Genomic DNA, 25,359 nt, shown 5'->3' on the forward strand with positions numbered 1-25,359 from the left:
TAAAAATGGACGATTGACAGTTCTGCTTTGCTGGTGTTGCTGTCTATAAAATTTAAGCTTTAAAACCAAAGAAATGGATGATTTCAAATTTAATGCAGCTAAAATGGTAAGGACTTTTCGATCAACAAAGACTATATTTGCAATGCATTCAGTGAATGTAAACAATCACAATAATACACGGCCACTGTGCTGTAAAAAAATTGCACTACCTACACAGGTCACAGCCACACATGCACAGCGCTAGCGTCCTTGGTAACGCATACCGGACCGGTATTCTCTCGGTCGGGGTTCTTCCATCTATTGCACTTTACCCACTTCATGCTGACTAACAGAATTTATTTATTTATTTATTTCATTCTTATTTTACCTGGGTTAACCTTTCAATGCACTGGCATTGTTCTCCCAAGTGCCCAGATGTCATGCATTATTTTGCTGCGTGAACACTTGAACAGTTTTGGAGAGTTTGGACCCTATAAAATTTTACTGGACCGGATTTGACCTATATTTAAATATTTTCTAGTTAATTTAACTGAAATGCCTTGTGCAGCTGCAAACCAAAAAAAGGGATTTCGCCAGCCCAGGGTGTCCCCTTTGACATACGTCAGACGTGAACCCTGTTCAAAAGGTGGTTGACGGTTGATGAATGATGGTGAACTTGCATCACCCCGCATTCACCATGATCACCATCAGTCATCACCCGATTCTCTCGGTCTGGGTCTGCATAGAAAGCACCAATTTGCTTTTTCTTTTGCATGTTTGTAATTATTGGGAGTTTATTCCCCTGATAAGAAATCAAACTTTTTGAATTATTTCATGAAGAGGTATTTATTTTATGACATGCTTTGTGATTTCTCCCATTTTTTTGGGTGCAAGTAAGTGTTCCCTTCTTGTCCGAGGGCGTGAGATGGAACAGCCGAATCTTGGTAAAAACAACGAATGGGATGAACGATGAAGCGATCTATTGCGAGTGACGTCATGCCGACTGAGAGAATCTGTTTCTACTGGGGCCATTACAGCGTATTCCTCGCATCACCCCGAATTAAATCAAATTTGCCCACGGTATAGAGTCAGTCTACTCTGAAGTAAAAAGTACCAACGCGGACGCACACATTGTGCTGATTTTGAAGCAGAGACACAAACTGTAGAAACACTCTGAGTGTGTTCATTAATTACATGCAGAGCACACAGTGTATGCATGATGCCAATTGTACCGTCCTTGGTCTATCTAGCATTGTTTTTTGTTGCACAAAGTCATGTTGAGAGTAGGCCTATATATTTATTACCATACATGCAAAGAGGGTGCATACATGTAGTTTATTTGTAAAAGATTGTTGCAATTCCATGTCCAAGCACATAAAAAATGCATATATTTGCACAGGATGCACTTATAAATAAAAAACTGAAATATTTGTTTTAAATATTCCAGATAGCTGCCCAAAACAAGAAAACCAGACCAATATCTCCAGAAAGTGAAAGCAACTGGGATAGCTCAGAGGGAGAAAACACAGCGCCACATATCAGCTCAGATGAAGGGGAACAAACAAGTATCATATCAAACAAAAATAAAGGAAAAACGAAAAACAGTACTAAAGGAAATAACAATAATAGTGAGTCTTATATTGAGTGTTGTTGGACATACAGTAAAACCTTTTCTAATCCGGCCATGATAGGATATCAATCATATGTTTGATAAGTAAAGAATCAGGATAAGGCGACACTGGAGGCTAAAATGTTAGCAACGAGGGGTTGCCGTTGCGTTTCCGTATGATTGATCGTGAATTTCAGATGGGCGCACAAAATCTGTCTGGGCAAGTTTTTTCAATCTTGTCAGCAAACTTGCGTCACACATGACACACATTTTAAAACCCTTAACGGGAACCCTGACTTCATATATACGGTAAAATTAAACGCTACAAGTACAAGATGAATAAACACAGTGCTGTTACACCAAGGGTGAAAATATGCCACTTGGCAAAACAAATGGCCCGGCCCCTGGTTCACCAAGATTTGGAGTGAACCAGGGGCCACTTCGAATGAACCAGGGGCCACTTACCAGGGGTGAAACCGTGAAAATAAGGAGTGATGGACCAAAGGCTACTTTAGTTTTACATAAAATAAGCACTAGGTGCTTTGAATTTGATATAGTTTTGGTTCACTATCCAGGGGCCAGTTTTGTGAGAAAAGTGTCCCCTAGTCAACTAAAATTGAGATGGAACCAGGGGGCAATTCAGAGTTTCTGGGGGCCAAACAGCTCCTGTCTCCCACTTATTTTCACCCCCGTACACAAGAAAGATATCCATCCAATACTTTTTTAGAGTATAAAAATGAGGAACGCTGCCATTGAAAACATGTTTTTCCTTGAAAATGATTCGGCTAGATAAGAGATCCATATAAAAGAACTCCAGACTGGTGGAAATGAGGGTATGAGATGTGCGACAGATTTGGGCTGCATATTTTCAGCCATTAGACATTGGGGTGAATTTTCAGCCATTTTGGTATAATTTCATGTCCATTTTTTGTCAAATTTGGTTTAAAATCCGGCTGCACATCCCCACCCAAACCAAAGTTGAGACACCTTGAGGGTCCAGATAAGGGAGGTTGAACTGTGTACATTTAAATATTTATGGTCCTGTGTCACAACCTGGGGTACCTTTGTGTTACATAGTAAAAAAATGAAATGTTTCAAACATTTTGAAGTGGTTCATCTTCCTGAGCATTTTGACACCTTTTTTATGGAAATCGTTTAAAAAATAAGAGAGTGCGGGCAAAAACAATCACAAAGTAGGTGGGATTAACCCCACCTCTTTTTTCCACATTTACAATCATTCTGAGCAAGTATTAGTGTTTTAAATGACCTTCTGTGTTTATTTACTTGGTTTAGATGTCTTGGAGTTCATTTAGACATTTTTTTACTAGATTCAAATTTTTAATGGGGGTTTTAGATCAAATTTAGGATACGAATCCCTCCTCCTAATCCTCCTCCTCCTAATCCTCAACCACCCTTGTCACATTTCATGCCAAACATCATAAGAAAATAATTAAAAATTATTTTAAAACAGGATAAAAACATGAGTAATATAGAATAAATTAGCCTCAATTTAAGACCTAATTGAATCTTCTAAGTGAAGGAATACTCAAGCGACACTGTTTTGAAGTCCAAGCTGCACATCAAAATGTAACAAAACCACCTTTAAAGGCACCCCAGTATATGACACAGGATCTTATATACAAAAATAAAGATAATGTTAAATGCAAAAGTGCACTTGAAGGGCAATCAAGCACTTCAATGGCTTTATAGAGTGTATGCAATAAACCCAAGCGGAACGAGAGTTGCTAAGTAACCGCTACCCGAACCATAAACACATGCATGATCAGACAACAAGTGTTCAATTTCCCCATAGCTTCCCACTTTGTACACATGTTAGTCTCCTCCAAGTTATAGCACTGTTCACTTTGTGTTGAACATTTTACGTGGGCCTCACTGTAATAACTCAAAGATAACTGCGATCATCATTTCAAGAGGTCACTCTCCCGATTAAGCTAAACAACCTATGTGGAGGAATTTTATGCATGAGCAATCACATCAATGACGTAGTAATGAATACCCTCTATAGGACTCCAGGCATATTGTTCAAAGTGTCAGTTAAAGATCCAAAGGTCACCAGTTCAAATCCAGCTTTTTTAAACATTTTGTGTTTGTTTGCATTGTTTCATTTGTAGCTGTAGCCAAACCTGTTACCAATTCTTCCAACCAGCATCTGAAACCAAGTAATTTACTGAATGGAGAAAGGACACCTGTTAAGAATTCACCAGCTGCCAGTATTAGGAGGTAAATAAGGAACAGTATTGATGCCAGGGGTAGGGATGAGGGCAGTGGTGCCATTTGCCATTTTCGCTGTAATTACCATTTTTTGCCATAATTGCCATTTTCGCTGCAATTTTGAGGAGATTTTGTAATTTTTGACCCCACTGAAATTCACTTCCCTGTGACACAACCCTCGCCTCCCCCCGAGAAAAAATTCTGGCCAAACTAGAAATCAGGAAGATTTTCACTTTTTAGGCCAAAAATGTCCAAACTTTTTTTAATGGATCCCCCCAATAATATTGTGTTACCCCTTTGGTGCCACCACTGAACATATCCCTGATAGAACATTAAGACCATTTCAGTAATTCCCAAAATCCTAATTCTTAAAATTATTTGCAAAGAAATAGCTCTTATAAGAGAACAAAAGATTCTACAAACATAGCTGAACTTATCCAAATTAAAATCCCACTGCTTTACTACTTTCCAAAGACCATAACTTTCTCTCATGTGTATTCAGGCCATGATAAACGATAAAAAACACTTCTGTAAAATAGACTAATAATAGACTTCTTTATATTAGTTGATTCATTCACTGATTTATTATAATCTTTCTTTTTAATAGTGGAGCATCTAAGAAAGGGAATGTAACAGTGTTTGTGGATAACCATGGATTTGACTCCGATGAAGATGATGATCCGGTGTCAGTGGCTAGTAAAGTAAGCAAGAAATCACTGAGGAAAGATGACCGGCCCCCATATGACTTCAGGAATGCACTGCAAGGTAATTGTTTAGAGTATAACCCTATTTGACCTACTAGTGCCCATTTCTTAGCACCCCCTTAGAACCTAGATCTACATTACAATAACTTACATTGTGTAAATGCCCCTTTAGCATAAAATGGGATCAGAACTTAGAATTGAATCACAGAATAAAATACAATCTGGGCATCCAAGTTTATTGGCCACGTTCATTCATATCTATCTATCTATCTATACTATAATAATCATAAGCTCTGTCTGTCCGTCTGTGTGTCTGTCCGGCTATCGTTCCGCCCGGCCTTGACGCATCGTTCGATATTTCACACATAGATGGGTATCGGGCGTCGCTGTTTACCGGGTAGTTTCAAGGTCATCGGAGGTCAAGGTCAAAGGTCATGGGGAAAATACCCCACGTGGATACAAAGCAGCAAGTGCACATGGATAAAAAGAATCCAGTAGACGATCTACGACAAGTTTCAAGCTGCCCAAGCCGGTGAACAAGGTCATTCATTCATAGATTCCATTCAGCTTTTGGCTACATGCCCAATTTGAAATGCACTGTAAATGTCTACCCAGAATGCATTGCTGCAAATATGCTATAGTGTCTTCCCAGCATTCATTGCTGAAAATGATTTCTATAAGCGCCCCTACCCCAATAAGCGCCCACATACCCCAATAAGTGCCCACATACCCCCTAATAGCTGAAGGGCTATTACAGCAACAGGCGCACTAGTACTAATAAAATAATAAGCGGTCTCTATCTGTCTGTCCGGCTATGCGTTCCGCCGGCCTTGACGCATCGATCGATATTTCGAATATGGATAGGTAACGGGAAAAGCATGTTGACCGGGTGGGTTTAAAGGTCATCGGAGGTCAAAGGTCAAAAGGTCAAAATTTCAAACTTTATCCGATCGGGCCCAAACTTGGTATGTGGGGTCCTTGATACGAGGGGAATATATGCCCACAATAAAATCGAGGTCAACCGAGGTCAAAGGTCATTACGGAGGGGTCAAATTTCAAACTTTGTCCGATCGGGCTCAAACTTGGTGGGTGGGATCCTTCATTTGAGAGAAGCATGAAAAACATTATATGGAGGTCATCCGAGGTCAAAGGTCAAAGGTCATGGATTTCAAACTTTGTCCTATCGGGCTCAAACTTGGTGGGTGGAATCTTTCATATGAGGGGAATATATGTGCAAAACAAAATTGAGGTTAACCGAGGTCAAAGGTCATCTAGGGGCTAAATTTCAACTTTGCCCTATTGTGCTTGATATGAGGGAGCATGAAAAATTACATCGAGGTCATCCGACTTCAAAGGTCATCTGGGGTCAAAAAGCGTGTCTATCATGCAGACGGTGCCTAATAGCTACAGGGCCATTTGTCCTATCGGGCTCTAACTTGGTGGGTGGAATCCTTGATACGAGGGGAATATATGCGGTCAACTGAGGTCAAAGGTCATGTAGGGGCTAAATTTAAACTTTGCCATATTGGGCTTAAACTTGATAGGTGGAATCCTTCGTATGAGGGGAGCATGAAAAACATTACACCGAGGTCATCCGAGGTCAAAGGTCATCCGTGGTCAAACAGTATCGTTATCATGCCAGTGCTCTCACAGCATCAGGGCTCTCACAGCAGCAGGTGCACTAGTACTAATAAAATAATGAGCTCTGTCTGTCTGTCTATCCGGCTATGCGTTTAGCGCGTGTCGACACATCGTTCGATATTTCGGATATAGATAGGTATCGGGCATTCCACGTTTATGGGGTGGTTTGAAAGGTCATCGGAGGTCAAGGTCAAAGGTCAAAATTTCAACTTTTTCCAATCGGGCCCAAACTTGGTAGGTGGAATCCTTGCTACGAGGCGAGTATATGCCCGAAATAAAATCGAGGTCAACCGAGGTCAAAGGTCATTACGGAGGGGTCAAATTTCAAACTTTGTCCAATCGGGCTCAAACTTGGTGGGTGGAATCCTTGGTGCGAGGGGAATATATGCCCGAAATAAAATCGAGGTCAACCGAGGTCAAAGGTCATTACGGAGGGTCAAATTTCAAACTTTGTCCGATCGGGCTCAAACTTGTGGGTGGAATCCTTGGTGCGAGGGGAATATATGCCCCAATAAAATCGAGGTCAACCGAGGTCAAAGGTCATTACGGAGGGGTCAAATTTCAAACTTTGTCCGATCGGGCTCAAACTTGGTGGGTGGAATCCTTGGTGCGAGGGAATATATGCCCGAAATAAAATTGAGGTCAACCGAGGTCAAAGGTCATTACGGAGGGGTCCAATTTCAAACTTTGTCCGATCGGGCTCAAACTTGGTGGGTGGAATCCTTGGTGCGAGGGAATATATGCCCGAAATGAAATCCCACCAGAAAACCCCAAATTACAGAGTGGTCATATTACAACACAGTTTTACACAGTGAGAGCTGATTTGGCACAAACGTTTTTTCATTGGACATAATGTAATCTATCTATACTATAATAATCATAAGCGTTATCTGTCTGTCTGTCTGTCTGTCTGTCTGTCCGGCTATGCGTTCCGCCCGCCGACGCATCGTTCGATATTTCACACATAGATGGGTATCGGGCGTGCGCTGTTTACCGGGTAGTTTTGAAGGTCATCGGAGGTCAAGGTCAAAGGTCAAAATTTCAAACTTTGTCCGATCGGGCCCAAACTTGGTGTGTGGAATCCTTGATCGGAGGAGAATATAATGCGCGAAATGAAATCGAGGTCAAAGGTCATTACGGAGGGTCAAATTTCAAACTTTGTCCGATCGGGCTCAAACTTGGTGGGTCGAAACCTTCATATGAGGGGAGCATGAAAAACATTATATGGAGGTCATCCAAGGTCAAAGGTCATGGATTTCAAACTTTGTCCTATCGGGCTCAAACTTCGTGGGTGGAATCCTTGATACGAGGGGAATATATGCGCAAAACAAAATTGAGGTCAACCGAGGTCAAAGGTCATGTAGGGGCTAACTTTGCCCTATTGGGCTTAAACTTGATAGGTGGAATCCTTCGTATGAGGGGAGCATGAAAAAAATTACACCGAGGTCATAGGTCATCTGGGGTCAAACAGTATCGCTATCATGCCAGTGCTCTCACAGCATCAGGGCTCTCACAGCTGCAGGTGCACTAGTCTATACTATAATAATCATAAGCGTTATCTGTCTGTCTGTCTGTCCGGCTATGCGTTTCGCCCCGCTTTGACGCATGGTTCCGATATTTCACACATAGGTGGGTATCGGGCGTGCGCTGTTTACCGGGTAGTTTCGAAGGTCATCGGAGGTCAAGGTCAAAGGTCAAAATTTCAAACTTTGTCCGATCGGGCCCAAACTTGATGGGTGGAATCCTTGATAGGAGGGAATATAATCGCGAATAAAATCGAGGTCAACCGAGGTCAAAGGTCATTACGGAGGGTCAAATTTCAAACTTTGTCCGATCGGGCTCAAACTTGGTGGGTGGAAACCTTCGTATGAGGGGAGCATGAAAAACATTATTTGGAGGTCATCCGAGGTCAAAGGTCAAAGGTCATGGATTTCAAACTTTGTCCTATCGGGCTCAAACTTGGTGGGTGGAATCCTTGATACGAGGGGAATATATCATAAAACAAAATTGAGGTCAACCGAGGTCAAAGGTCATGTAGGGGCTAAATTTCAACTTTGCCCTATTGGGCTTAAACTTGACAGGTGGAATCCTTCGTATGATGGGAGCATGAAAAAAATTACACCGAGGTCATAGGTCATCTGGGGTCAAACAGTATTGCTATCATACCAGTGCTCTCACTGCATCAGGGCTCTCACAGCTGCAGGTGCACTAGTACTAATAAAATAATAAGCGGTCTCTGTCTATCTGTGTATCTATCTGTCTGTCTGTCTGTCCGGCTATGCGTTTCGCCGCACTTCGATGCACCGTGCTGAAATTTTGGATATAGGTAGGTATTGGGAAAAGCATCTTGGCCATGTGGTTTTGAGGGTCATCGGAGGTCAAGGTCAAAGGTCAAAATTTCAAACTTTGTCCAATCGGGCCCAAATTTGGTGGGTGGAATCCTTGATAGGAGGGGAATATCATGCGTGAAATAAAATCAAGGTCAACCGAGGTCAAAGGTCATTACGGAGGGTCAAATTGCGAACTTTGTCCAATCGGGCTCAAACTTGGTGGGTCGAAACCTTCGTGCGAGGGGAGCATGAAAAACATTATATGGAGGTCATCCGAGGTCAAAGGTCAAAGGTCATGGATTTCAAACTTTGTCCTATCGGGCTCAAAATTGGTGGGTGGAATCCTTGATGCGAGGAGAATATATGCGCAAAATAAAATTGAGGTCAACCAAGTTCAAAGGTCATGTAGGGGTAAATTTAAACTTTGCCCTATTGGGCTTAAACTTGATAGGTGGAATCCTTTGTATGAGGGGCGCATGAAAAAAATTACACCAAGGTCATCTGGGGTCAAACAAAAATGCTATCATGCCAGTGCTCTCACAGCATCAGGGCTCTCACAGCTGCAGGTGCACTAGTCTACTATACTAAAATAACCAGCGAAGTCCGTGTGTGTGGTTGTCTGTGTGTCTGTGTGTCCGGCTATGCGTTTCGCCGTGCTGGGACGCATCGATCCGATATTCGGTTATGGATAGGTGGCGAGAAAAGCATGTTGACCGGTGGTTTTGAAGGTCATCGGAGGTCAAGGTCAAAGGTCAAAATTTCAAACTTTGTCCAATCGGGCCCAAACTTGGTGGGTGGAATCCTTGATACGAGGGGAATGTATGCCCGAAATAAAATCGCGGTCAGCCGAGGTCAAAGGTCATTACGGAGGGGTCAAATTTCAAACTTTGCCCGATCGGGCTCAAACTTGGTGGGTGGAATCCTTGATACGAGGGGAATATATGCCCGAAATAAAAGCGAGGTCAACCAAGGTCAAAGGTCATTACGGAGGGTTCAAATTTCAAACTTTGTCCGATCGGGCTCAAACTTGGTGGGTGGCATCCTTTATATGAGGGGAATATATGCGCGAAATAAAATCGCGGTCAACGGAGGTCAAAGGTCATCACGTAGGGTTCAAATTTCAATTTTTGTCCGATCGGGCTCAAACTTGGTGGGTTGAATCCTCGATATGAGGGGAACACGTAAAAATATAATCGAGGTCATCCGAGGTCAAAGGTCATCCAGGGCTACATTTTAATATCACGGAGCATGAACAAAATCAAACCGAGGTCACTCGAGGCGAAGGTCAAATGGGGTCAGTAGGCCTATGCCCAATTGGGCTTAAAAGTAGTAAAAAGAATGACGGGAACATGTCAAAAAGTCAAAAGAAGTCATCAGGGGTCAAATAGCATCGCTATCAGTAACTCTCACAGCAACGGATGAACTAGTCTATACTATAATAATCATAAGCTCTGTCTGTCTGTCTGTGTGTCTGTGTGTCCGGCTATGCGTTTAGCCGTGCTTCGACGCATCGCGCTGAAATTTCGTGATAGATAGGTATCGGGAAAAGCATGTTGGCCATGTGGTTTTGAAGGTCATCGGAGGTCAAGGTCAAAGGTCAAAATTTCAAACTTTGTCCGATCGGGCCCAAACTTGGTGGGTGGAATCCTTGATAGGAGGGGACTATAATCGCGAAATAAAATCGAGGTCAACCGAGGTCAAAGGTCATTACGGAGGGGTCAAATTTCAAACTTTGTCCGATCGGGCTCAAACGTGGTGGGTCGAAACCTTTGTATAAGGGGAGCATGAAAAACATTATATGGAGGTCATCCGAGGTCAAAGGTCAAAGGTCATGGATTTCAAACTTTGTCCTATCGGGTTCAAACGCGTGGTGGGTGCAATCCTTGATAGGAGGGGAATATGTCATAAAAAACAAAATTGAGGTCAACCGAGGTCAAAGGTCATGTAGGGGCTAAATTTAAACTTTGCCCTATTGGGCTTAAACTTGATAGGTCAAAGGTCATCTGGGGTCAAACAGTATCGCTATCATGCCAGTGCACTCACAGCATCTGGGCTCTCACAGCCGCAGGTGCACTAGTCTATACTAATAAAATAATAAGCGGGCTGTATCTGTCTGTCTGTCTATCTGTCTATCTATCTGTCTGTCCGCTATGCGTTTCACCGTGCTTGACGTATCGCGCTCAAATTTCGCATATAGATAGGTATCGGGAAAAGCATGTTGGCCATGTGGTTTTGAAGGTCATCGGAGGTCAAGGTCAAAGGTCAAAATTTCAAACTTTGTCCGATCGGGCCCAAACTTGGTGGGTGGGATCCTTGATAGGAGGGGAATATAATGCGTGAAATAAAATCGAGGTCAACCAAGGTCAAAGGTCATTACGGAGGGTCAAATTTCAAACTTTGTCCGATCGGGCTCAAACTTGGTGGGTCGAAACCTTCGTATGAGGGGAGCATGAAAAACATTATATGGAGGTCATCCGAGGTCAAAGGTCAAAGGGCATGGATTTCAAACTTTGTCCTATCGGGTTCAAACTTGGTGGGTGGAATCCTTGATACGAGGGGAATATATCGCAAAAACAAAATCGAGGTCAAAGGTCAATTTAAACTTTGCCCTATTGGGCTTAAACTTGATAGGTGGAATCCTTCGTATGACTGAGGGGAGCATGAAAAAATTGCACCGAGGTTATCCGAGTTCAAAGGTCATCTGGGGTCAAACAGTATCGCTATCATGCCAGTGCTCTCACAGCATCAGGGCTCTCACAGCCGCAGGTGCACTAGTACTACTAAAATAATAGCCGTTGTGTGTCTGTCTGTCTGTCCGTCTGTCCGGCTATGCGTTCCGCCCGCTTGACGCATCGTTCGATATTTCACACATAGATGGGTATCGGGCGTGCGCTGTTTACCGGGTAGTTTTGAAGGTCATCGGAGGTCAAGGTCAATGGTCAAATTTTCAAACTTTGTCCGATCGGGCCCAAACTTGGTAAGTGGAATCCTTGATAGGAGGGGAATATATGCCCAAAATAAAATCGAGGTCGACTAGATGGGTATCGGGCGTGCGCTGTTTACCGGGTAGTTTTGAAGGTCATCGGAGGTCAAGGTCCAAGGTCAAATTTTCAAACTTTGTCCGATCGGGCCCAAACTTGGTAAGTGGAATCCTTGATAGGAGGGGAATATATGCCCAAAATAAAATCGAGGTCGACTGAGGTCAAAGGTCATTACGGAGGGGTCAAATTTCAAACTTGGTCAGATCGGGCTCAAACTTGGTGGGTCGAAACCTTCGTATGAGGGGAGCATGAAAAACATTATATGGAGGTCATCCGAGGTCAAAGGTCAAAGGTCATGGATTTCAAACTTTGTCCTATCGGGCTCAAACTTGGTGGGTGGAATCCTTGATACGAGGGAATATATGCAAAAACAAAATTGAGGTCAAAGGTCATGTAGGGGCTAAATTTAAACTTTGCCCTATTGGGCTTAAACTTGATAGGTGGAATCCTTTGTATGAGGGGAGCATGAAAAAAATTACACCGAGGTCTTAGGTCATCAAGCAGTATCGCTATCATGCCAGTGCTCTCACAGCATCAGGGCTCTCACAGCTGCAGGTGCACTAGTTATATTTATTTATATTGAATTGCAGTATTATTTTGGATGGAAAGTGCCGGGGGGGGGGGCACTTAACACAAATGACCATACAGGGGTGCTCCCCTGGAAGACCCCCCTTTTTAGATTTTGCAGCTCTGAACGACCCCTATATCACCATTAGTATAACATTTTATATTATAACTCGATCAACTCAGAACATAGCTCTAGTAAAAGCCAAGGCTATAGTGGCTATATCCGCCATACCCCATAATACCCCTAGCGATGCGCCTCTTCTTGATTCTGCGCTACATATGCCTCTGCTCGCGCTAATGCGCATGCCGTTTGGGCATTGCGATCCTAGGGAACTGATCAGGTTCTACTCAGGCCAGGGCATGTGCCCTACAAGTTATGAACCTGACATACAAATACCCAGTGGCGTAACTACCGGGGGCAGAGGGGGGCCCCGGGCGCCACCCTTAGGGGGTGCCAAATTGACTAATTCAGCATCGATTCTCCGCCCCTCCAAGCGATGAAAGTCAAAATTTCTGTGCGCCTCTCGCGCATTTCAGCACAAAATCAATTGAGAGAACATTTTAAAACCAATATTCAACATCCAGTAACCAAAATTAATTAGACGTAGGCCTTATTTGTCCAAAATATCGCGCGCTCCGCACACAATTGTTTAAAGGAAGGGGGGGGGCAGAGCCTGAGCGCCACAACCCCAAGCTACGCCACTGCCCACATCTAAGATATTCTCGGTGGGGGAGGGGTAGGGTCGCCAATTTTGTTTCTTGCCCCGGGCGCTACCAACCCTAGTTACGCCACTGCAAATACCAGTGGTTCAACCACCATGTTGAACCACTATCAGGAAATCAAATGTGGTTTATGGTCATCAGATGGTATTGAAGTAGTGTTTTTTATAATACTTGAAACTTTGGTCATAATGTGTATGTTTCTGACCAATTCAGGTACTCCTCAACCCGGTCCAGATGCAAGCAATCAACAGCGACCAGGTAAAAGCAGAAAGGGCAATACCTATGATCCAAAACCAAAGAAACCAGAGTCTACAGAAGAAAAAGGTAATAATTATTCTTGCATGTTTGCAGGGGTGCATGTGGAGATCAGGGACTTTTCTTTAAGCATCCCTCACTGCTTTCTTACCAAGTTTTTTGACACTTTTTCAAAGTTAAATTTAACACAATACATGTACACTGTATCTATTCCACGTTTCATATAAAATCCTTGGGAAGCAGTGATATTAATTATAAACTGAGTTCAATTATTTAACAAATTAACGACCAATTTCTCATGCATATTTATCTTGACTTATTCATGAAAGACAAAAAGTCAATACTTTTCAAACATTATTGGGTTATTCCAGTTGAAATCCATACACCCCGTATGGAAGACATGACCTTAATCTGTCACACAGGGGTGTAGATTTTGAATGGAGTCACCCATTCAAGTAACCCATTTGAAATTTACACTCATGTGGGAAATTAAGGTCATGTCTTCCATAAGGGGTACATGGTCTGGATTTCAATTGGAATAGCTCATTACACTACATGTATACTGCGCCAAAAAAGTATCCTTACACTTGGAAAAAATAATCACAATTTCAAAACCGAACCAAATTAGAAGAAATTTGTTTTTGAAATAGATGCACTATCTAATCCTGCACATTATGACACCACATTGAATCCAATGTGACCTCAAAAAGTAAAGTTACAAGAAATTGAATAGACGAGGGTCCAGTTTTGAAAGTGACAAACTGGCCTATACAAGGAGCAAAACGATTCCAACAAGCGCAACAAGGAGACAACAAAGTTTCTTCAATGAAGCTTTATTTATAGCAGTTTTCATTTCTGTTCTTACTTCTCTGTACTTTTCATAACTTTCATTTTATTTGTCAGTTCTGTTGTTTCAGTTTTCTTTTATTCTTTTTGTTTTAAATTAAAGGCACACATAAATTAGCCATTCACCACTCTCAAACCAGATGGCGCTAGTCCATGGAGTTTTGAATAGGCCAGTTTGTCACTTTTAAAACTGGACCTTTGTTTAATCAAATGCTTGTAACTTTACTTCTTGAAGTCATATTGGATTTAATGGGGTGTCATAATGTGCCCGATTAGATAGTGCATCTATTAAAAAAATAAATTTATTCCAATATGGTTAAATTTTGAAATTGTGATTATTTTTCCAAGTGTAAGGATACTTCTTTGGCTTAGTATATAAGGCCACAGTTCTTATTATACTTTTATATTTTAGGTGTTGAAGTGTGCAAAAATTCCTTACATTCCTTGTTTCTCAGTTACAAAATCCTCATAGGCTCTTGTCAAGTCTTGTGTGAGGATTTAATTATGTGCATGCATCACACTCAAATAAAAGAAGAAAGTCATGTGTTTGAGTCTAACAGTATAGGAAACCTTTATTTTACAAGCACAATTAAATGGTGAAGTGATGTTGAATGTTATAGTTTGTTTTCATATGTGTTCTTATATATTTCCCATTGGTTTAGATTCTGATTGGGATGATTCAGAAGAAGAAAGAGAAACTCTTCAAGCCATCAGGCAGGAGATGGAGAAACACAGTAAAAAAGGTGAGATTAGAATAATGTTATTCAGTTGTGCACATCACCCATCTTATTTGAGATATAGTCAAAGCAATGAGGGGCTCATACAAGTAAATACTTGTGATGTGAATGTTAGGGTGACTGGGCCTCTGTGTAAGGTAAAAACGGATAGAATCAGACTACCCACCTGAAGTTGCATCGCATTATAATTTTTTTTTTTTAAATAGTAAAAAATAAATGAAGCAAGCATGCAGCTTTAAAGGAGCATTTCTTGATTGTGGCATATCCTTATTTTATGTTGTGGTTCAATAGATGGCCACAAAGACAGTTTATTTCCAAAATATCTATTGATTTGAAATTGACTTTGTGAGTTAGCCATAATTGCATGCATTACAATACAAATTGGACGATGTCTTTGTCAAACAACCAAAACTGCAAGAAAGATTATGCACACAAACATTATATAGTCCTAGGGTTTTGATGGTATAAAATCGCAACTTTATTGGAGTAAGCGAGGGGATGAGGCTGTGGATCACAGAGTGCCCCTGACATGATGTCTCACATACATATTGTTTGAATAAAAACGGTTTTATTAAATCTAATTGTCTCTTCTTTACCCAAATTAGGCTCAGAAACCAAGGAAGATTTGACATCCTCACCGGAAACCAAAGACAACAAAAACAACAACACAAACGGGAAAAGTAAAAATTGGATTGTCAAACCACGAGGACGATCACGCAACCCCAAACCACCCAAGAGTCCTAGTCCAAATAGTCCAAGTCCTCGCAGTCAGCGCTTAACTACCACAACCTCCGAGATTGAACTGAGAAAAATTAAAGCCGGCATGTCTGCATCGGGGAATTATGACAATTTATACGAGAATGCTGAAGAGCTGATTGAAACAGAGAATTATGGGAAGGACACTCAGAGTTCTGCTCACGCAGGAAATTTTAGTCCTAGTATGGCAGTGCCATCTTTACCTACTAGTGGGTTTAACAATATAAGGGATAACAGGTGAGATGCTGAACAGAAAAATGTTTGGGATCAATTATGTTTCATCGTTGTTCGTCACCGTTTAATAACAATGCGTCTGCGTGGCTTACTTCGTGTTTACTTCACTTCGCTCGGACAGTTTTTAGCTGCCTGAGCAAAGTAAACCACACAGACATGCCAGACGCGAGTTGTTAAAGGGACCATTGAAAGAAAAACATATTTGGTATCAAAATAAAGCTAATAACATATAGAATCCTTTTCTAAAATGATAAACGCAATTTTCCTTTATTTTACCCCCCAAATCAGCAAATAAAGACAAAGCGCCCAATGTCGCGTCGTTCCGCCCAATTCATAAGTGCAGAGACACGTGGCAACCCCTGTGACGTCAAAGTGGTTATCCTTTCCGCTGCATGGCAACACTGCATAATCCAGACTTGGTCCGAAACCAACGCATGAACGTGTTTACAGCAATGAACTTTTATGTGCCTTTTAGGCCTAACCAGTATATTAAAAAGGATATTATAATATAAATTACAAAGCTACAATGACTTATATGATAGGTTTATATATAAATTCTAGCTAGGCCTACAAAATTGGCCAACAACGGGGAAACATACGTAAGTTAGTCCTAGGCCTGATTGACAAAGTCAAAGCTGTCAGTGCTAGCTGCTCGGTGTTTACAAGAGAGTAGGCCTATATCATTTGTTTTGACTGAGGCATTCTGATATAGCAACTCTTTACTTATATTTCCTCTGAAATATCTGGTGAGGATAGGAAAGAGAAGGCCATGATGTTTCGGGTTAGCGTTATGACATGCGACTTAATTTCTTTAGGCCTAATTAGCCTACCTCCCGGGCGTGCGGCCTAGGTTAGGCCGTATAAAATTAATATTTTGGTTCTCGTCCAGAGGATTTTCATGAATTGATGAGGGAGGGAGGTGTTTTTTTTTCAGTGTAAAATCAGCATTGTCTGCAGTTTTCGGTCTTTTCCAACAGTGCTCGAGGAAACGATGACGCACTTTTTTTTTCAAATGTGAGATTCTGAGGATAAACCCCTAGAGTAGGCCCTACCACAAAAAGACTTGGAAGTGGTCCTAATTCTCTAATAAACTTATTTATAGGCCTATGTATGAAAAATCCATAAATCATTAAAAAGTCTAAAATAAATAGAAAAATCTAAAAAAAATAGAAAAATCTGACAAATCCCAGAAATTGAGGAGGGAGGGGACGAGAACCAAAACATTAATTTTATACGGCCTTAACCGCCAGGCCTAAAACGCATAGCCGATCCTGACTCAAGTTTGGAAGCTGAATTGCAGTGATTAAAGTGTGTTGCTTGTTTCTAAACGGTCGCTACGTGTAGAGAAACACTTACGGTGGTTTATCTCGATCCCGCAGATTTTCTTTGGGATCTCCAGTTTCCTCCTGCTTCTCAAAAATCGGTGATTAGTTGTTTGGTTATCAAAACTTCCTTCACCCAATGAAATTTGGGGAGCTGAAAAGATAATTGGTGGATGTTACAATCCAAGTGCGGCTAGATTTGCGACAGGTTCGGCAGCATCCAAGCTCATCCAGCCTAGATGATGCGATCTGATTGTGATAAGTAGGCCCTACCATGGCAGCGAAATTACAGCGCTTTGAACCCTCCGAGATCTGGGAAAAGGCGTTATTATATAAAAGCCGAAATTTATTTTTATTTATTTTAAAAGCCTATGAAAAATGAGAAACAAATTTGAAGATAAAGAACCACGAGAGGAACATATAAAGGCCACTCCAAACAATCATATGAACAATATTTAGGCCTACTATGCCTACTTATGGAAATGCTTATGCCTAATCCAATCTCAACTCCCACTGCACTGATACTTGAAAGTGCAAAGTGTCCGAGCGTTTTATCAAAGGTAGGCCTACAGTTACAAAGTTTATGTTGATTGTGTAAAGCTTGTAAAATACAGCGCGCCTGGCTGGATATTTCGTTTTTAGAAATGACTGACATCAATTTCGCATAGCATAGGCCTACCCCGGTCCTAACCATCCATGGATTAAAATAAGTGTAGGCCTATAATATTTCCCATTTGATGTTTGTAGCATATAGGCTGTTTGAAGGCCTATGTATGTTTGTAGGCGCTCCTGGTCATTTATTTCAAGAACAGCTTGCATGTCATGTTCTTCTGAACCAACTTCTTCATCTGCCGTTCAGCTACTGCCCCAGTGCCAACGGCTCAAATAATATTGGCAAGTCTCCCGCATAACACATGGTAGGCCTATAATAGGGAATAAATTTGCAAAATAAAAGGCCCTAGCCCTACTTTGCATTGTTTGGGGTATGAAAATAAGCACTTTTGAAAGTTAACTTATGGAAGAAAAAGCTTTTTTATACCAATTGTCAGGTTTTGGAAAAAATAATCATCTCTTGAATATTTTTTAAGGTAGGTCCTACGGAAAAAACACATAGGCCTATAATAATAAAACCCATGGGAGGTGCTCGCGCCGGCACATCATCGGCAATTTATGTGTTGCGACAAATCTTGGCGATATTCCCCTCAACATCGTCACTATATCATAGGCCTATAGGCATACTCATAATTAGTTTTATGGTTTTATATATGCCATGTAGGGCCTACATAAAGTCATCGGAATCATATCTTGGTCATGTTGACCTGGGGGTTGAATTTATGAATAAGTAAAATAGGAAGCTGCATGCTTGATGATGATAAAAAACAAAACTATAGAGAGTTCCCGTGTTTTGGGTTACCGTACCCGCCATCTTGGAGGGAAACCTAAACTCCGTTTACAATTTTCAGAATACCAACACTCGCGCAATAATTAGCAAATGTTATTTTGTAGAATGTAGCACCAATAGGGTCATTGACCAAATCAAAGGAATGAGGAATACGGCGGTGCGAATCACGTTATAAACACTATTGTAGTCCGTTCCGCTTGAAAACACGGGAACTCTCTATTGATCGTCCCCGCCCGCTTCGTTTCGCATGGCATTGCAATTGAGGGAGTCTGAAATGTTTAATGCTATTTTCTTTATTATTATATAAGGGAAAATTTAATTAAATGTTTCAAAAGTTAATAATATTGTCAATAGTTTAGATTTGCTTCTGTCCAATAAGCATTTCAATTTAGAGGCTTTGTTTTAAATCATCCTCTCAGAGAACCATCAAATAACAAGAGCCTCGATCCTATCGTCTTCCTCTACAAATTACACAACTAGTAATAATGTCCGGGAATAATAATGATCCATTTGCATTGTAAAATAACTAATAAATGATAAATAAAAAGGCCCTTCACTTCCTCTTTTTGATAACATGTGGACAATCAACTGGAATTTTGTTTTTACTTGACCTTTAAATAATTTTAAGTGGTTGTATTACCATGATTATTGCATCTGATATTTAGATCGCGATCGCTGTTGTCAAATTATCCCGGCAAAAATGTCAACGCAACACAAAACGCGTAACCACAATGACGTCATCAGGAAAGCGCCCAATTTTTTACTTTTGATAAATGACGCGCGATGTAGCGTCGGAAGGGGGTAAATCGAGTATGTTGTTTTCATTGTATTTTTATTTCTAAAATAGTTAGTTCTTAAATTGTTTTAGATATTGATTCTATATTTTATGGGCTTTATTTTGATACCAACTCATATTTTCTTTCAATGGTCCCTTTAAATGTGATGCGATCAAGCAAAATGAGTCTGATGTTGATCAAAATCAAAATTCACTTTTCAATTTTATTACATGAGCCATTCTCAGAGCTTTACTTTGCTGAAAACCGTATCATAATTTAAAGTACGGTTCCAGAGATATGGCCTTTTTAGTGTTGCTCAGAACAATAAAATTCAAAGGAAGTTGAAATAGAAAGCAAATTTATACACAGGAAGTTTAATACTATTATTTCAAAATCAATATTTCCGACATCCGTCTCAATTTGCTTGATTGCATCACAAATGGTGATGAACAATGTACGGTGAAACATGATTGAATCCCTTTCAACAAGGCAGACACCAACCACAAAAACATAACAATAGATTGGTCTTCCAATAATACATGTAATGCTTGATTGTTTGTAAAGCTGCCTGTATCAGTAACATAGTTACTCAAACTCCAAATAATGTTTTTGTGGAGGGAGTCTGCCTTTCTGCCTTGCGACTAAATTATATGGGGTTTGCCGTGGATGGTCACAAATGGCAAACTGTGAGTATAGCTCTACAGGAATTTTCCAATGGTAGAGCTATAATTTTACAAGCTCTTCTAGCATGCTAGAGCTTGGAGCACCCATTTGCATGGATACATTGTGCGATAGAAGTTTCCATATTTATTTATTTTATTTTTATGTCAAGTTAATAAGGCCAAATTGAAATCACTCATCTATTCTATATTTTTCTCATTTTTATACCCTCTGTAGATATGTTTACTTGTATGATCACGGCAGCACAGCATACTATGACACTAGGTACGGGAGGCAAGAAATCTATATGACACGCATAGCTGACAAGTAAGTTAACGTTGATAATTTGAGAACACCCAATGATTCATTGATTTCTGGCTTTCCTTTTTTAATAAGCATACATTTGTGTTAGAAAGCAGTGCAAATGCCAACAAACAACATAATTCTCAAAGCAGGCAGATTATAAAGGTAATTATATGCACTTTTGATGATTTGATGTGCCCCAACCAAAAACTCCCAGAAATCATTGAAATTTAGATTTGAGCTTAAACAAGCATGTATATGTGTGCAATAAAAAGTATAAATTGCAACACACATAACAAAGGCATAGAATGTGCTAAACCAATTTTTAGAAGAAATCATATTATGCAAAAGCTGATTAATGCCATTTTCAAACTTTTGTGTTGGGCCAAATTCACACCCTTGTTTTCAAAATTCCAATTAATTTGTTCAGATATAGCGCATACGAGGTCAAAGGAGGCATTTTTGAAAATTGACTTACTATAATTGTTACTTTAAACAAACATAGGTGATCATGTACTGAAAACACCAAAGGTCTAGCATACTTGGTTCTCAAAAGGACATTTTGTGATCCACAGCATCATCCCCCTATTTTTCTCAACAAAAAAAAGATTTTTATACCACTGGAAATCTGGCTACATAGTTTCAAATTTATAGTTAGGGTTAGGTTAGGATCAGGGTTCACAGTTTTCGCATCTAGGATGCTTTTTGTACTCACTGGACGCGGAAAAAGTAAAATTACATAACCTGAATGGGTCCAGCCGGAAAAAATCCCATCCAAGAAATATTGTAAACATGGTAAATATCATTGGCGACGTTATTGTAACGTAATATTTGCACGATCCACGATGGGTGAGCTCACACTGTGTATCATGTAGCAGCGATTTTAGTAATTGTATGTAATTTATGAATGAAAAATTGTTAAAAAAATATGCTGTGAGCCGACTGAGCTGAGTCTGTGGTACATTTCCTGGTGACAATTAAGAAAACATGTTTTTGCGGTAGATGTATTTTCAACTAAGCAATTATAGCAAAATAACAAATAATTTAGATGATTAAAGTAGTGCATATTATTTGGTAGTAATTGTAGTTTTTTTGAGAATAGTAGCCGATCGCGGTAAGTCGTCTTTTATCCAATAATTCGGTTTGACTTGGATAGGTTTTGGTTGCCGAATTCGACATACTTCATGCGCACCAGTACTGAGTGAGTGAAGTTGGCATTTCCGGGTGTTCCGCCTTCCGTACATCGGATGCATAAGTGCAATTTGGATCCACAAAAATCAGATTGTGACCCGCAAATTTCAACTAAATGGGATCTGAATGGGTCCAGCATAAAAAAGTGGTATACAAACTGTGAACCCTGGTTAGGATTAGGATTAGCTTACACAAAATAATTGCATGAAGGATTGACTGTTTTGTGCCACATACAGTGGTCAACTATTTTCTGTAAAGTTTGCAGACGATTGTGGGTTTATGCATTTGGGTAGCGCACTTCAAATCTCTACGCATTTTTACCAGTAACCATATCACATTGTTATCAATTCATATTTTATATTCACTACAGGTCAGAACATATGGTCAGAAAATGTAGTCTGGAATTCTTCGCAGCATTACGCATCGTCGCAGATTTCTTTATAATTCTCATTCTCGAGTTTCTACGTTTCATCACGTACCATCTCATATCCGTACTCTTAGTCGGACTCCTCACAACATTAGGTGACTACCTCATCAAGCCTGTATTAGCGGCTTTCTTCAACACCATCTTGCAACCATTTGCAGTGTTTCTATATAATATCGGTGTGGCCTATAGAACTGTGATGATGCCATTGATAGATGTAATGAGGAGTGTTTTTACTCAACTAGCTATGTTATTACGTGCATTTAGACTTGTTGAGTTGAATTGGAGAACTAGTGCTGAGAATTCAAACCAGAGAAGTATACATGATGTATGATTGTTTTACTTGATATATATTTTATTGAGCTAACCAAAGGAGACATCGGCCACAGGAGTATAGGAATTATTACTGATTTGTTCTGGTGATGCTGACAGTGATGCGGTAGCTTCAGGCATGGACATATAAATAAAATGTATAACCTCAACCAGGGTTGCCAAAAGATTTCAGCCCGAATCGCGGGACAAATAATCGAAAAGTCGCCCAATTTTTATCTTTACCATTGGTTTCTATGGGGCATGAAACTATCAGAAGTCGCGGGAGCCAATGTTGAAAAGTCGCCCAAATATTTTCTTAACCATTGGTTTCTATGGGACAGGAAATTGTCAAAAGTCGCAGAAAAAATCTTCCAAAATCGCCCAATTGGGTTACCAAATCGCGGGTTTGGCAACCCTGACCTCAGCCGCAAAATAATGTAAGCATAGTCCTGTTCAACTGATACCAGGGTTTGATAATCTTGTATTCCGATGATGTAAAATAAAACATAATTTTACTGTAATTAAAAAATTTCAGGCTTAGTCTTTCACAGGGTCCAATTTCTCAAAGCTTGGCTAGTGGTCAGGCTACCTAAGCAAACAGTCTAGCCCTATCAAAGTGAATCTATTTTATTTATTTATCTTTCTAGATGTGCGATGTGAAATTGTAAGCACTGGTATATAGGACTAATTGGGCCTAAGCCTGATGGCTTAGAAACCAGGGCGTAGCCAGCTTTCTTGGTCAGGGGGGGCAAAATAAAATTTTTGGGGCACAGACGAAAACAATTTCGTTGCATCATACAATACATAGAGACTGTATGTCTCGAGCTTCCCGAAAAGGGCCTTATTGGGATGATGTGCTCGCGTAGCGTGAAAAAAAAAATGGTATTTTAGACTATTTTCGCCCATTATCCGGCTAAAAAAGGGTTTTATTGATACAATGTGAGCGCGAAGCGCGAAATTTTTTTGTATTTTACACTATTTTGGCCCTGATTTTTGCTAGAAAAGGGGCTCCTTGCCCTTTTTCTTTTCCTTTGCCCTCCTGATTTTCTCTTTCATATTTTGTCAGAGGGGCACTTTTTCTTTCATTTTTTTGTCAGGCTCTGCCCCCCCTTCCCCCTGTTTTGTATGAAAACACACTACAACAACATTTTTAAAATGTTGTCCGAATGTTGTTGTAAAATATTTTTGCAAACATTTTTTGCCAAATATTTCGACAACACCTAAATATCGTTATGTTAGAATATTTTTGTCTCGCCTGATAAGGCAGGAGACTATATAATCACTTTTCCGTATGTAGGGGTGTGCGTGGGTGGGGGTGTGCGTGTGTGACAAATTTGATTAAAGTTTTGGTTTTCGCCTATTTTCTCGGAGACTAGGAGTCGCACGTTTCTCAAACTTGGTGGGTGGGTGCATCTTGACCCGAGACAAAACCGGTTTGTATTGGTTAGTGGGTCAAGGTCATCTGAGGTCAAATTAGTAAAAACTGTCGTACATGGGCATGAAACTTGGTAGGTACAGTCAACATTTCAAGCCAAATTTTTTGAAGGTCATTTCAAGGTCACCAGGGGTCATCTGAGGTCAAATTAGTAAAACTGTCGGATGGGCATGAAACTTGGTGGGTACAGTCAACATTTAAAGCCAAATTTTTGGAAGGTCATTTCGGGGTCACCAGGGGTCATCTGAGGTCAAATTAGTAAAACTATCGGATGTGCATGAAACTTGGTGGGTACAGTCAACATTTAAAGCCAAATTTTTGGAAGGTCATTTCGAGGTCACCAGGGGTCATCTGAGGTCAAATTAGTAAAACTGTCGATGGACATGAAACTTGGTGGGTACAGTCAACATTTAAAGCCACATTTTTGGAAGATCATTTCGAGGCCACCAGGGGTCATCTGAGGTCAAATTAGTAAAAACTGTCGTGTGGGTATGAAACTTAGTGGATACAGTCAACATTTAGAGCCAAAGTTTTGGAAGGTCATTTCAGGGTCACCAGGGGTAAAATTAGTAGAAACTGTTGCATGGGCATGAAACTTGGTGGGCACAGTCACCATCAGCCAGATAATCGTGCCTAGCCGATAACCGCCAAATTCATTTACCTCTACCAAAAGTAATCACAAAAGCAGGCGGTTGCGAAAGCAGGCGAGACTCGTGGTTCGAGAACCGCCTTGTTCTGTAAGTGTTCAAAAAATGTTTTTGAATGTTATGAAAATCTTTTATACCCTTTATATATCTTTTACATATCCCGACATTTAAAAGTTGTTTGGCAACCTTTTCTAATTTTTTGCGAATAATATCGAAAATGTTTCGTGTTTGCTGGGAAGCTAGGCCACTAGCCATGCTTTTAGAAACCAGCCCATAATCTTTTGTTAACTTAAAAGCAGTGCAGTTGGTATTTCCATCTGGTTCTTCATCTTTTTTTTTGTCCTTTTTTTGTGATTTAGTATTGTTTTTGCTCCTCCGTTATTTATTCCAAATCTCCTCTATACAAATCCAAATGTTAATGTTGCATACCTCAATGACAGTTTTGGGCCATAATGCTAACATTCAAAACGGCTTGGGAGAAAGTTGTTCTCTTTCTTATCCATGTGTCTCCTCTATTCTGTTCTGTTCTGTTCTTTGAGTTTGATTCGTGACTCCTCCCATCCAAATACAAAGAAGAAGGGAACTACTTTTTTTTGCATAAATACATGATCAAATCCTTAAAGGGCATTTTGTGATCCATAGCCTCATCCCCTTTTTCTAAAATAAAGTTGAAATTTTTATACCACTGGAAAAAACTTGGGCTATATGTTTGTGTAAATGATTTCTTGCAGATTCATTCGCTTTGCAAGTTTGCAGAAATATTGTCAAATTTGTATAATTTACGTTCTGACGGGAACGAAATTACAGCACAGTAGCCTATGGAACAATGTCATATTCTCATATCATTCAAAATTATGCATAACTTGCAAACGCAAATTCAGAACCAACTTGAATTTTTGGAATAAACTTTTTTTCGTAGATATCTACCCAAACGTACCATAAAAAGAGAATTTGCTAGAATCACAAAATTCTCCTTTAACAGGAACTTCAGGAAGCATTGCTAACTATTATCAAATTTGGATTTTAGAATAATGATGTTTTATTGACAATCCTGATGAATTTAATTGCAGAAACTCCTTTTATTTCAAACCATGTAATCATTATTATAAAGCTACATTGTACTTCCCTGCAATATTTATGCAAAAATTGAGGCTTTAAAAATGTGAATTTTGTATAGTTTCAACAGGTGTGGTTGGTTGTGTATCTGATATTTAGCCTAATTATGAAGCCCTC

The 25,359-nt window shown here is 40.2% G+C and overlaps 1 protein-coding gene across 1 annotated transcript; it reads left to right on the forward strand.

Annotated features, from left to right (window-relative positions):
* On the forward strand, positions 1–23,499 carry LOC140168306 (uncharacterized). The gene is made up of 9 exons (XM_072191659.1): positions 1–106; positions 1,427–1,607; positions 3,721–3,829; positions 4,428–4,585; positions 13,040–13,150; positions 14,590–14,670; positions 15,270–15,657; positions 20,052–20,141; positions 21,679–23,499. The coding sequence occupies exons 1-9, from the start codon at positions 74–76 to the stop codon at positions 22,064–22,066; spliced, it is 1,539 nt and encodes a 512-aa protein (XP_072047760.1). The 5' UTR covers positions 1–73; the 3' UTR covers positions 22,067–23,499.
* Positions 23,500–25,359: the final 1,860 nt, after the last annotated feature.

This window comes from Amphiura filiformis, chromosome 13, assembly GCF_039555335.1.
Source record: "Amphiura filiformis chromosome 13, Afil_fr2py, whole genome shotgun sequence".
Lineage (NCBI taxonomy): Eukaryota > Metazoa > Echinodermata > Ophiuroidea > Amphilepidida > Amphiuridae > Amphiura > Amphiura filiformis.

Bases quoted from the DNA above. Each gene is read 5' to 3' on its own strand.
- LOC140168306 (XM_072191659.1), top strand. From the start codon at position 74: ATGGATGATTTCAAATTTAATGCAGCTAAAATG. The intron at 13,151-14,589 runs GTAATAATTATT...CCATTGGTTTAG, and splicing joins AGAGTCTACAGAAGAAAAAG to ATTCTGATTGGGATGATTCA. The intron at 20,142-21,678 runs GTAAGTTAACGT...TATTCACTACAG, and splicing joins ATGACACGCATAGCTGACAA to GTCAGAACATATGGTCAGAA.